The sequence below is a fragment of the Tiliqua scincoides genome, chromosome 9 (genome assembly GCF_035046505.1).
Source record: "Tiliqua scincoides isolate rTilSci1 chromosome 9, rTilSci1.hap2, whole genome shotgun sequence".
Taxonomy (NCBI): Eukaryota; Metazoa; Chordata; class Lepidosauria; order Squamata; family Scincidae; genus Tiliqua; species Tiliqua scincoides.
This window is the reverse complement of record NC_089829.1, coordinates 799,008-811,710: the sequence shown is the minus strand read 5'-3', so window position 1 is coordinate 811,710 and position 12,703 is coordinate 799,008. Positions and strand designations below refer to the sequence as shown.

At 51.6% G+C, this 12,703-nt stretch overlaps 1 protein-coding gene across 1 annotated transcript; it reads right to left on the bottom strand.

The window, feature by feature from the left end:
* Positions 1 to 2,618: 2,618 nt before the first annotated feature.
* On the bottom strand, positions 2,619 to 10,264 carry TAS1R2 (taste 1 receptor member 2). The gene is made up of 6 exons (XM_066637748.1): positions 10,161 to 10,264; positions 9,020 to 9,320; positions 7,831 to 8,589; positions 7,360 to 7,572; positions 4,202 to 4,322; positions 2,619 to 3,547 (listed from the first exon to the last, which is right to left on the bottom strand). Exons 2-6 carry the CDS (start codon positions 9,278 to 9,280, stop codon positions 2,619 to 2,621), a joined length of 2,283 nt encoding a protein of 760 aa, XP_066493845.1. The 5' UTR covers positions 9,281 to 9,320; positions 10,161 to 10,264.
* Between the last annotated feature and the right edge of the window lie 2,439 nt (positions 10,265 to 12,703).

Here is a 12,703-nt window from a genome sequence, read left to right as displayed (position 1 = left end):
ACAGGGGCAATGAGGGAGCAAACCAGGGCTGCCATGTTTGGAAGCCAACAAGGGCCTTGCCCCCCCACCCCTTCTCACAGACATTTCAGAAAGTGATTCCTCTAAGTTCACGGCTGCCCACAATACAGCACCCCTGCTCGTTTGACACGTACTTAAATCATCCACTTTATTTGTAAGCAAGCATTTTCAGTACCCATCTGCTCTGGGATGCAGCCTCAACTCTGGGACAGCTGGGCCATTCCAACCACCCTCACAAGGACCCTCTGCCTGGAGCTACAGGGAAGTCTGCACACTTCATCCTTCAGCTATATCTAAATAGCAACATTAATGTTAATGAAAATGAAAACAAAAATCAGAAGCCAGGAAGCAGGTTGTGGAGGCAAGAGCCCCAGGAGCTCCTGTTCACAGATAGACTGCCTCTATAACCTGGAGGTTTTGCCTGGCTCGCATGACTAGTATGCCCCAAGAGACCTTTCCCATTCATAGACGAGCCTAACTACGTTTTGAGAGGCTGCCACCAATTCTTGCCTCAGGAAATATGACAGATCTGCCCTGCTGTCCAAAAGCACAGGAGCTCAGTCCTGACTCAAGTTTGCATGGGGTTGGGGGTCCAGTCCTCCAGGATGAGATGAATCTAAGCAGGTGAGCCGGGAGCAAGTGACAGAAAAATGGCAAGCAGGAACTCACAGGGACTGCTGCAAAGCCATTTTTCTCCACCCATCTCACTTCCCTCCTCTCCCACCATCCCCCCTCCCTCTCTAGCCTTCACACACACATGCAGAATGGCGTTTGCCATCTTCAGGAAAGTAAGAAGGAACTGTTTCAATAGCATTAAGGGGCTGATTTGAAGTTACAAAAGCCATAAAAAATTCAGAGTTGGGTCTCCAAAATCCTCTTGACAGTCTGGCCTCAACTTACAGGAGGAGCATCTGAGCGTGTTAGCCACGCATCCATCCGCCTTGCTGCCTCAAACACGGCTGAGGCTGGGCAAGGTGGCAGGCAGGAGAGGGAGGCCCAGGCCGATGCAGAATATCTGGGCTCTGGGTGAGAATTCTGCTGCAGTTCCATACCCATGTGTCTGGACATGAGTTCCAGTGAACTGCTTCTGAGCAGAGACACATAGGACTGTGCAGCTGGAGGAGCAGGCCTGAGAAAGATCCACACTCACCATGACCATTCAGGAAGGGCTTCTTTCCATAAAGACCATTCTCTCCCTAACAAAGTATGGCTTGGTGATTAAAGCACTGAACAGCGTGGTCTCAAGTTCGCTCGAATCCCTGTCAGACTCCCTTAGCTCAACCTGCCTTGCAGGATCGTTGTCAGAATAAGACAAGATTCACTCCTCCCTACCATGTCCTCTCCTTCAATGTTTGCCTTTGAGGAAGGGTGGAAAATTAGAACAATCAATAACATAAAATAAATAGTAACAGTTACAAATGACTCATAGTGAATATCAAAGCTCTGTAGCTTAGTAGCCAACTGTGAGTGAGTGTTTCTGGTCACCCTGATCTCAGAGAACAAGGTAACTAGTGGGACTCCAAGAGGTGAAATCCCCAAGTGCCCTGCATGCATACAGGACACTCCAGCCATGAAGTGAAGTGATGCAGGTTGCAGCAGCAGCAGCAGATGCAGGGGAGGGCAGCGGGTCTTTGCTCTGCATGTGCTGCTGCTTCCCTTGAGCATGCAGCAGATGCAACCCACACTGCCACAAGCAAGCAGAAAGTGGGTTGCAGGCCCCTTCCCTTGCTCCGGGAGCAGTTCCTTCCAGCACAGAGCGGCAGGACTTCTGGCTTGACTTACAGGGACTGTGCGAACACAGGAGCTCCTGCACTTGCTTGGCCCTTTCCAACCAATTCTACAACTGGAGAGAGAGCAGGAAGCAGCTGCTGGTGGTGTTGTTTTCCCAGAGCTGTGCAGGTGTGGTGGGCCGAAGGAGGCTTTGGGTGGTGTCGGAGTCACACGGCCACTGCAAGCATGGAAATGTTGACCTCTAGCCACTGACTCCCCAGGTTGCAGACAGCGCAGGCACTGCAGGCCTCAGGCAGGGGGGTTGCGCAGGTGCAGAAGCACTGGGCTTTGCTTCCGTTTATGCACATTTTGACTCACGTGCAGACCCCTGGGACCTAAACTGTGCAGGTGCAGTGGAAGCACAAACTGCCATTATTATTAAGTATTAGTGGTGGTAGTATTAACAATACTAATATGCTACAAATCATTGGTAATACTTAACAACATTCATTATAAATTATAATTGTTAAGTAAATATTAATACTTAAGAACAATGGCACTGCAACCCAATTATATGGAACAACCTATCCATGCATGTACTTTCTCCATTCCACTACTAGCTGCTTTGCTCTTTCTGAGATGAGAAGAGGTACACCACGTACACACATATGGTTGGCACCAGAGACTAAGGGAACAAGAGATGGGGTGACAACTCTTGCAAAGTCACACAATCTGGTTCTGTGCAGCAAACAGAAGAAGTCCTTGATTTCTGTCTTTGTTCCCGGTTTGAATTCCCCTCTTCAGAAGATCCATCATGTTTCATTCTCCAGGGCCAACATCCCAATGAGCAGAGTCCAACCGAGTCTGCCTTTCTTGGTGGGGCCTCCAGGTCACTCCTGCCTCATGGTGTAGCTCTGGATGGCGGTCTGGAAGAAGGCAGCCGTGTTGCGCTCCGGGTGGAAGAAGATCACATAGCACTTGGAGCCAAAGTAGCCCAGCAAGATGCCAAACAGATTGGACAGGACAACGGCCGCGTCAACGATGGTCACAATCATCCCCTCAAAGACTGACATGACAAGGATGAGGCCAACCCAGGAGGCGAAATAGGAGGTCATGCAGAGCGTGATGTACTTGGCCTCGTTGTAGTTCTTCGGGAAGGCCCTCCCCATGTAGGCAAAGCAGAAGCAAAGGAAGGACAGGCACATGTCAAAGACTTTGTTCATAACCATGCTGGATCGGTAGCTCTTGTTGCATATCATGATGAGCTCTGCTGGGTCTGTGCCAACCATGTACTCGACTGGTGCGGGATGGTTGGCAGCAATGTCGATGGCCACCAAGAGGACCTTGGCAATGGAGACAGTGGCCACAAAGGCCCGCTGGCCGTGATACTTCATCCAGAACTTGTAGGCCCCGGGCAGGCGGCTGGCCACCTTGAAGACAAAGATGATCTGGAAAGAGCGGACGGTGATGCAGGAAATGCAGACGGAGAAGCAGATGCTGAAGACTGCCTGGCGACAGATGCACTTCAGCTCCGACGGCTGGCCGATGTAGAAGGGAATGCTGCAGAAGCCGACAAGCAGGGAGGTAATCATGAGGAAGCAGAGGCTTCCGCCTGCAGACTTCACCACCGGTGTGTCAGAGTGACGGATGAAGGTGGCCAACACCCCCAGGGAGGCCAAGCAGCCCAGGGCATAGCAGACCAAGAGGACAAAGGAGACAGGCTCTTCCCAGCTCAGGTAGATCACCTGTCGCATAAAACACTCTTCTCGGCCTGGGTGAGACCACATGTCTGGCGGGCATCTCTGGCAGGTGTAATTGTCTGCAAAACAAGACCGTTTGGACCTTTTGCAGGCAAAGTATGAGCTCTAACCACTGAGCTGAGCTGCACCCCCTTTTCACCATTATAAGGTTTGAGGCAGTCACACGCTATTTGTTTTCCACTTGGGATGCGCCCCAGTTCCACTCACCCCTGCTTGCTACAGTGAAAAGCCGCTGCTCTCACTTACACCAGGGGTTCTCAAACCTTTTTGAGGCTCTAGAGCAGTGGCCCCCAAATTGTGAGATGTGGCTCCCCAGGAAGCCACATAAACCAGCCAGGGGAGCTGCAGAATCTTAATGAAAAACCCTGTACAATGTATAGGATTGTTGCCCTAATGGGGAGTCACAGCCAACTGCCCAGTAGGTCAAGAGAGCCACCAGTCAAAAAAAGTTTGGAAACCACTGCTTTACACAATCATTTTGGCACATGGTGAAAAGGGAGCTAGACCCAGAGCCCCTTAACTATTCAGGGGCTCTTCACTTCAAGCTGAACTTTGACTTCTGTTTCACTCATTCATTGCACAAACTCATTCATTGCACAAGACTGAAATGGCCAGATATAGGGTTACAATGTAAGTTTCTTGAAATACACGTGTCGGGGAGAACGACACGTGGTTTTTGCTCTGGGGCAAATGGAAAACAAGACCAACCTTACCACTTTTATTGAGAAAGGTCCCAGCTGCACATTTCACACACTCAAAACAGCAGGGGATCAGGCCAATGGATTTCTTCATTTCCCCTGGTTGACATTGTTCAGAGCAGGTTGACTTCGGGGCCTAAGAAGGAGAAGCGCAAATCATCCTCAAGGACTCCTCTTTGCTCATGGGCCCAAATTGCCCCCCATCAGGCTCCTCCGTGCCTTAATTTGTTCTTCCAGAGGTCAGCGTGCTGCATGTCCAAAACAAAGCTCCTTTCCTCCACAACATGCTTCGTTCGCATTGTTCATTGGTGCCACAAGGTGTTGTTTAAAAAATGAAATAAAATGAAATGCACCCATATGGGGAAACTTTCTGAGAAACAAGGGTCAAGACCTATGCGTGACCAAAGGAGTCAGAGGCCAAGGGCCACTGGGAGTGCTGCCACCAGAGGGCAGGCTTCTCTCCTGCCTGTTCCTTTGCCAAACCCCATTGCAGTTCCAGGCAGACACCAGGTGGCAGCCTGGCACCAGCGCCAGTGGGTCCAGGGACCCGTCTGAAATAGAGCACCAGCTGCCTGAAGATTTGTTTGCACCCTCTCAACCATCAGAAGGCCATTTAAATTTCCAGTTATGGAAAACGACTGACTTTGTTGACTGCACAAATAGACAGTTTGGAGCTGCTCAAGGGATTATAGAATCATAGAGTTGGAAGGGGTCTAATAGGTCATCTAGTCCAACCCACTGCCTTAGGCAGGAAATCCTCTTAAGAGCATCTCCAACAGGTGCTTGTCGAGCCTCTGCTTGAAGGGGACAGGACAGATTCACAAATTGGTGGTTCCCTTCACAAGCTCTCCAAACCCTGGTCTGAATGTGCCTCGTATTATTGATGTGGTGGAAGGGAGGCATCAGTGGGACAAACTGACTGGGAATTTTCTCCTCCACTATCTGTACCTCCCTGGAAGGGGTAGGTGGGGTGTGTTTGCTTTTTGTTTTTCTCACTGGATCCTATTGTTTTCCTGCTGGTTGCAACTGCAAATGTACAACATCTAAATTTAAAAAAATGAAGTTTAAAGGAAGTTAGAGCATTTTTTAGGGGGAAATGCAGTAACAAGAAAACAAGCCCTCCAAGGATTGAAAAGTTACGCTTGGAGAAGGAAAACAGCCTTTGCACTGCATGGTGTTTTGGCAACACCGCAGCTGCCATCCAGAGAACAACACCGTAAAGTAAGTGAGCAATTTTCTCCCCATGCTGCGGATGAGAAAGAACAAGGCCAGGAGAGAGTGGCTGGCCTCAGGTCACCTAGAGAGGGTTCATGGCAGATTAGTCCTTTGGGCAGGATGCTACAGCATGCATGCTCTTCATTTGCTGGGGGGGCAAGGCCTGGGAGCACACACACTCTGCAGCGCATGGGGATTCCGTGTCGGAGCTTGAGCCACCTGGCTCAGCACTGTCTGCACAGACTGGCAGTGGCTGTCTGGGGCCCCTTCTCAGACCTGGTCAGAGGTGCTGCAGAGACCGAAGCTGGGACCCTGCATGCAGAAGAGGCGCTGTGCCCTGGAGCTCACTGGCAGAGAAGCCAATGGAAAAGCAGCCCGCTGACTGGAGAAAGTTTGCGAGGCATAAACCACACACGCTTCATTTTCATTTACTCCGCATGGGGGAGGGGGCCTGTGGGAACTGCTGCTTCTTCTCCTGGGGCAGCTTCCCTATGAAGAAAGGCTACAGTGTTTGGGCCTCTTTAGTCTAGAAAAGAGGCGCCTGAGGGGGGTGACATGATTGCTGGACGAGAAGTTCATTATGGGTTACAAGTCACAGTAGGTCTGTGCAAGCTCTTGGTTTTAGAGGCAGGCTGCCTCTGATTGCCAGATGCAGGGGAGGGCACAGGTTGTGTCTGTTGTCTGGTGTGCTCCCTGGGGCATTTGGTGGGCCACTGTGAGATACAGGAAGCTGGACTAGATAGGCCCTTGGCCTGATCCAGTGGGGCTATTCTTATGTTCTTATGGCAGCCCCCAAAAACACCTGAGAAGGAAGTCCCTCCCTCCAAGCAAACAAATGTATTGAGCCCTATGGTAAGTGAAACTAAGCCTCATGGTCACACTTACTCACGGGTAAGCAAACATGCCTTGGCTGGTGGTCAGGCCAAGCAAAGGGGAAAGTGAAGCCACCAGAATGGTCCTGATCTGATGGAACTGGAGCTCAACAAATGCTCTCCCCCCCCCCCCCACTAAAAAGGATGAAAACAGAGGCATCAGCTGATAAGGTGAACTTTTCGGAGACTTGCAAAGCCAGGTGGACCCTGACAGTGATTTGCTTTAAATAGAAGTTCTTAAATTGAACTGGGCACTGGGTAGGGCTGAAAACCTTTCTGATTTTGGGGGGGGGGGGGTGTTATTGCAGGCAGGCTACAGAGGAAATTCACTTGGTGGAACAGGGCTGCATTCGGCTTATTTAATTATATGTTTTTCTTTAATTATTTATACTTATTTATTTTAATTTGCTTGATGATGTCACTTCCACCATGGCATCACTTCTGGTGGGTCTTGCACAGATTGTCATTCTAAAAAGTGGGTCCCAGTGCTAAAAGTTTGAGAACTGCTGCGATAAGGTGTTAGTAAGTTGACACCCTGGTGGGTGTGTGACACCACTAGTGACCAAAATAACTAAAATCAGTTTGGAGGAATAATACCAGCATGTTATATATCAATCAATGTGTCATCTCATGCAGAATGTGTTCTAGCTTTGTTCTATCGAAAGGTACAGCCAAAAAACTAGTAAGGGTGGAGTGATGGTACCATGCCCACCACCTGGGTGTTGCCCCGCCCACTGCATGGGGGGGTGATGTGCTGGCATCCCGCACCAGGTGATGTGCACCCGAATGACGCCACTGATTCCAATGTTTGCCTCAGTGGTCCGTGGGCTCCTAAAGGTTGGGAACCACTGATCTAAGCTAAGTATTGCCCACCCCAATTAGCAGCAGCTCTCAGGCTTTGAGGGAGGGATCTTCCCCAGACCTCTGTGCCAATGGTAGGACCTGAAGCAAGGCCTCTCTGCACTTGGTTTCCTGGAGATACAGCCCTGTCCTCTATGAACTGTTTGGTGGCCCCATTTCTGCACTCTGAGGGCTCCCAGCTCTGCCAGCAGCTTCCCCCTCAAAAAAACACTAAAACATCCTTACCATGTTATCTGGCGTGTGCCAGACAATGCTTTTCTCATAGACAAGGAGTTTCTTGGTCAGTGAGTCATAGGTTGCAATTCTCTGGAAAGGTTCTTTGGGGACATCCCAGCGCCATTGGATGACTTCGAAGCCATTTGGAGGGTCTCCCTTGTCGTTGAAGTTGATGGTGGTGTTCAGGAGGGTGAAGTTGACCTGGCGCACCTCCTCCAGCAGCTGTGGAACAAAGAGACTTGCTGTGGCACAGACCCCATTGCAAATAGCAAACCTGCCACAGGGTCACTTTTGCAACCCACGTTCAGGTCTGGTTGCCCCATTTCAAAAGGGAGAGTTCCACAGCCAGAAGAGAGAGTGGCTAGCCCTTTTGTCGGTTCACAGGAACGCTGGAGACTCTCTCACTACAGTGCCAGCAGAAGGTCAAGAGCTGCCCCACCCCCCAAGTCACAGACATTGCGGTCTTAATGTGGAACTCACCTGCCAGGGGTAAATAGGTTGCTTGTGGCACCCAGAGTGGCCACAGCGCAGCAGCCGGTGCAAGGCGTGAGCCACCACATAGACTGCCGAGTACACATTGAAGTCGATGCGATGGCCAGTTCCCCGCAAGCTCTTGTCGTACTCCTGAGCCCTTGCAAGGCACTGGTCGCAGTCCTGGTTGCAGGTCTTCCCAAGAGCCTGAGCTCTGGCTTCTTCTGGCTGGCCGGAGGGCATCCTGATTCGGAAGTCATTCAGCCCTGGGATTGGGACGTTCCGCACAGCCACCCCAAAAATGGTGCCCACACTTGATAGGTTGGCAATGCTGTGCACAGACGGGTCGCTAGCCCAGGCTTCGGCCCCGATCCACACTAGGCCTGACACGTTCTGCCGCATGACCTCCCGGAAGAAGCTGAAAAGGGGCAGCTCCAGGCTGAGGACAATCACCACCTGTGCTGTACTCCGGGTGATCTTGCCAACGATGTCCTGGAGCTGTGTGCTGTTTGAATCTTGGCTGATACGCTGGACCGGGATGATCTCCTGGAAGGCGATGCAAGCCCACGAGGCCTGGGCCCGCAACAGCTGCAGGTTCTGCTGGCCGTAGTCGTCGTCGCTGGAGAGGACAATGACCCAGTTCCACCGGAACCATCGCAGCAGGCTCAGCATGACGGTCACCTGCTGCTCAGTGCTTGGGATCGTGCGGAAGGCAGAAGGGAAGAGCCTGGGATTGCTCAGTGCCTCTGTGGTGGCACTATAGGTGATCTGGAGGCAAGGAGAGGTGCACTCGCATGGTCAGATGTGGAGCAGAGAAGCCATAGCAATGAACTAGAGGGTCATGGCCCTGAAATGCAGGCTCCCAGACAAAGGCTCACCTCAATGCAGAAGCACACACAGGGGAGAGAGTTGGCTCTCATGCAACTTAATTACTTCCCAGTTAGATGACAGTAGTGTGTTCCATGGGAGGCTGCCCATGAATGTCTCCTCTAGCCCCTCCTCAAAAACTCTGGTCTTCTCTCATCTTGACCACCAAAATATTCTCTCCTCTGGCCTCCCAATGTCCCACCTTGGCCCCCTCCCCAATACTCAGTACTCTGCTGCCCCCAAATACAATTTGCCTCTCCCATCTCCTACTTCAGCCAGCCCTAAGTCTCCACTTTGGGACCATGCACCCCAAAGAGAGGTGCCAGCTTACCTGTGGAACAAGGAACTGGCTCAAGATGTACGCCGTGGTGACTGAAGCCGGCGATGAGTCCGGGCCGATCACTGCCACCACTTGAGGCTGGTAGCTGGTCCAGTTTGCCCAGATCTTTATCTGGGAGTGGTTGTCAGACAGAAAGTAGAGGATGGGGAGGATTGTGTTTGTGAGGTAACAGACATCTTCCATCTCATAGCCCAATGAAACCCCTGGCAAGAGGACACTGGAGTTGTTGATCTCCTCCACAGCAAAGCGCATGGCCTGGAAATAGCTGTAGCCGACGACTTTTAGAGTATACCTGAGAGAAGGGGAGATGGGTGTCAGCTTTGGGTGGAGGAGACTGGGCAAAGCTGGGGAATTTTGTTTCTTAAATGTCCATGCCCCCTCTCAGGCCATGGGTAAGGGCTCTTGCTCAGCAGAAGGTCCCCCTGGCTGGGCTGATCCTCAGCTGCCCAGAAGCATGACTTGGCCAGAAGTCAACTATGGGGTTGATCAGCACAGTCCCTCAAGTGCACGGACGTATGCCCAGGTAGACCCGCCTGTTGATGCCTCCCCCTCAGGCCCCCAAAAGCTGCTCCCATTTGGCAAGTGGGGAGAGGCTGGGGGGGGTGGGATTCTGGAAAAACCAGAAAGGCATTTTCTGTAACCTACGGCATCTTGGCCGCAGCATGGCCCCCTTCCCATTAAAAAAAGAAATGATCCAAAGCCTTCGCACACAAATTATAGCAGAAATAGTCATCAACCATCGATCGTTATATCTCTTTCTGCTCCACTTTTCATACAAAAATGCCAAGGTCTGATTTTACTTTTCAAAAATAAGACAATATGTTAGTGCAAACAAGAAAAAAAGGTACGCTTTGCATTACTTATGTTGCGGTTATGGTTTAAACGCCTCCCATTACAGTGATGTCATTTACTTCTCTTGCTGTGGGTTACAGGAAAGAGGAAACACAGCCCTTTGAACTCCTAATTGCAGGGGAGGGGGTGGAGAAATAAGTATAACAATAGCAGTTGCAGAATTAGTGCTAAAAGATCTTGGCCCTGAACTATTATCAAAGAACTGCACAGGTGGCGGGGGGACATACGGATCCCATTAACAGTTTACACCCTTGATTTTGCTCCCCCCCCCCGTACTTACTCTTTACAGAGGGGGGCCTCTGAGTAATGGAGGTGGGGCTTGCCCACCACTTCAGCATGCAGAGAGAAGAGGCCCCCCAGGATGTAGTCTCCTGCCAAGTGGAACTGGGACAGGGGTGTTATCAGGGAGACGGCCATGGCTGCAGCCACCAGAGCGCAGACACAAGCAGTCACTAGCCGGGCAAACCTCATGGTTCTATGCTGTCCTCATAGCGGCCAGGTGTGGAGATGGGGGAGCCCTCCAAGCCACCTGTCATCACCTGCCCACAGCTTCTGCCTGTTCATTTGCGTAGGATTCAGGGACCGACCTGCAAGGGGCACACGTCTTCTATTTGTGTGCATTTACATGCCCTTCGCGGTCTACTGCAGCAAAAAGACGCTGGCAGGATGGGCTCAGGTCACAGGCCCCAAAGCACACTCTTCTCCTGCAGCAAAGGTTCAACCTCAATTCCCTCCTGTTCAGGGGCACCTGCCGTTTCCAGGGAGCTATTTTAGCAGGACAAGACCCCTTCCCTGCACACCATGGTTCTGCTCAGAATCAGGGCCCCCTCATGTCAACTTGGGGGTCTGGAGTAGAAGAGTCCTCTGACCCTTACTGTCAACCAGATAACTCCAAAGTGGGGGGGCTGTTTTACATTTTTATTGTCAACCTCCTGGCAAATCCTTTGGATCAAAAAATGGAGGCCAGCAAATAAACTTTACATAAACTAAGAGGCCTCCAGTTTTAATGTCACCTCTCACTGAGGTGACTTGCAATGTGCCTGGTTTGACCCAAAGATAGAAAACCAAGGACAGAGGGAGGAGCAGACAACCTGTCCGTCTGCCAGGAAATCAGGTGCAAGGGGGCATTTGGTGGGCCACTGTGAGATACAGGAAGCTGGACTAGATGGGCCTATGGCCTGATCCAGTGGGGCTGTTCTGATGTTCTTAACTACAATTCCCAGGAAGCCTTGCAGGTCTCTTGTTATCTGGCGTGCTCCCTGGAGCATTTGGTGGGCCGCTGTGAGATACAGGAAGCTGGACTAGATGGGCCTCTGGCCTGATCCAGTGGGGCTGTTCTTATGTTCTTAACTACAATTCCCAGGAGGCCTTGCAGGTCTCTTGTTATCTGGCGTGCTCCCTGGGGCATTTGGTGGGCCGCTGTGAGATACAGGAAGCTGGACGAGATGGGCCTCTGGCCTGTTCCAGTGGGGCTGTTCTTATGTTCTTAACTACAATTCCCAGGAGGCCTTGCAGGTCTCTTGTTATCTGGTGTGCTCCCTGGGGCATTTGGTGGGCCGCTGTGAGATACAGGAAGCTGGACGAGATGGGCCTCTGGCCTGTTCCAGTGGGGCTGTTCTTATGTTCTTAACTACAATTCCCAGGAAGCCTTGCAAGTCTCTTGTTATCTGGTGTGCTCCCTGGGGCATTTGGTGGGCCGCTGTGAGATACAGGAAGCTGGACGAGATGGGCCTCTGGCCTGTTCCAGTGGGGCTGTTCTTATGTTCTTAACTACAATTCCCAGGAAGCCTTGCAGGTCTCTTGTTATCTGGTGTGCTCCCTGGGGCATTTGGTGGGCCGCTGTGAGATACAGGAAGCTGGACGAGATGGGCCTCTGGCCTGTTCCAGTGGGGCTGTTCTTATGTTCTTAACTACAATTCCCAGGAAGCCTTGCAAGTCTCTTGTTATCTGGTGTGCTCCCTGGGGCATTTGGTGGGCCGCTGTGAGATACAGGAAGCTGGACGAGATGGGCCTCTGGCCTGTTCCAGTGGGGCTGTTCTTATGTTCTTAACTACAATTCCCAGGAAGCCTTGCAAGTCTCTTGTTATCTGGTGTGCTCCCTGGGGCATTTGGTGGGCCGCTGTGAGATACAGGAAGCTGGACGAGATGGGCCTCTGGCCTGTTCCAGTGGGGCTGTTCTTATGTTCTTAACTACAATTCCCAGGAAGCCTTGCAGGTCTCTTGTTATCTGGTGTGCTCCCTGGGGCATTTGGTGGGCCGCTGTGAGATACAGGAAGCTGGACGAGATGGGCCTCTGGCCTGTTCCAGTGGGGCTGTTCTTATGTTCTTAACTACAATTCCCAGGAAGCCTTGCAAGTCTCTTGTTATCTGGTGTGCTCCCTGGGGCATTTGGTGGGCCGCTGTGAGATACAGGAAGCTGGACGAGATGGGCCTCTGGCCTGTTCCAGTGGGGCTGTTCTTATGTTCTTAACTACAATTCCCAGGAAGCCTTGCAGGTCTCTTGTTATCTGGTGTGCTCCCTGGGGCATTTGGTGGGCCGCTGTGAGATACAGGAAGCTGGACGAGATGGGCCTCTGGCCTGTTCCAGTGGGGCTGTTCTTATGTTCTTAACTACAATTCCCAGGAAGCCTTGCAGGTCTCTTGTTATCTGGTGTGCTCCCTGGGGCATTTGGTGGGCCGCTGTGAGATACAGGAAGCTGGACGAGATGGGCCTCTGGCCTGTTCCAGTGGGGCTGTTCTTATGTTCTTAACTACAATTCCCAGGAAGCCTTGCAAGTCTCTTGTTATCTGGTGTGCTCCCTGGGGCATTTGGTGGGCCGCTGT

Bases quoted from the DNA above. Each gene is read 5' to 3' on its own strand.
- TAS1R2 (XM_066637748.1), bottom strand. From the start codon at position 9,280: ATGCGCTTTGCTGTGGAGGAGATCAACAACTCCAGTGTCCTCTTGCCA. The intron at 7,573-7,830 runs GTGAGTTCCACA...TTTGTTCCACAG, and splicing joins AACCTATTTACCCCTGGCAG to CTGCTGGAGGAGGTGCGCCA. The intron at 3,548-4,201 runs GTAAGGTTGGTC...CTTGTTTTGCAG, and splicing joins GACCTTTCTCAATAAAAGTG to ACAATTACACCTGCCAGAGA.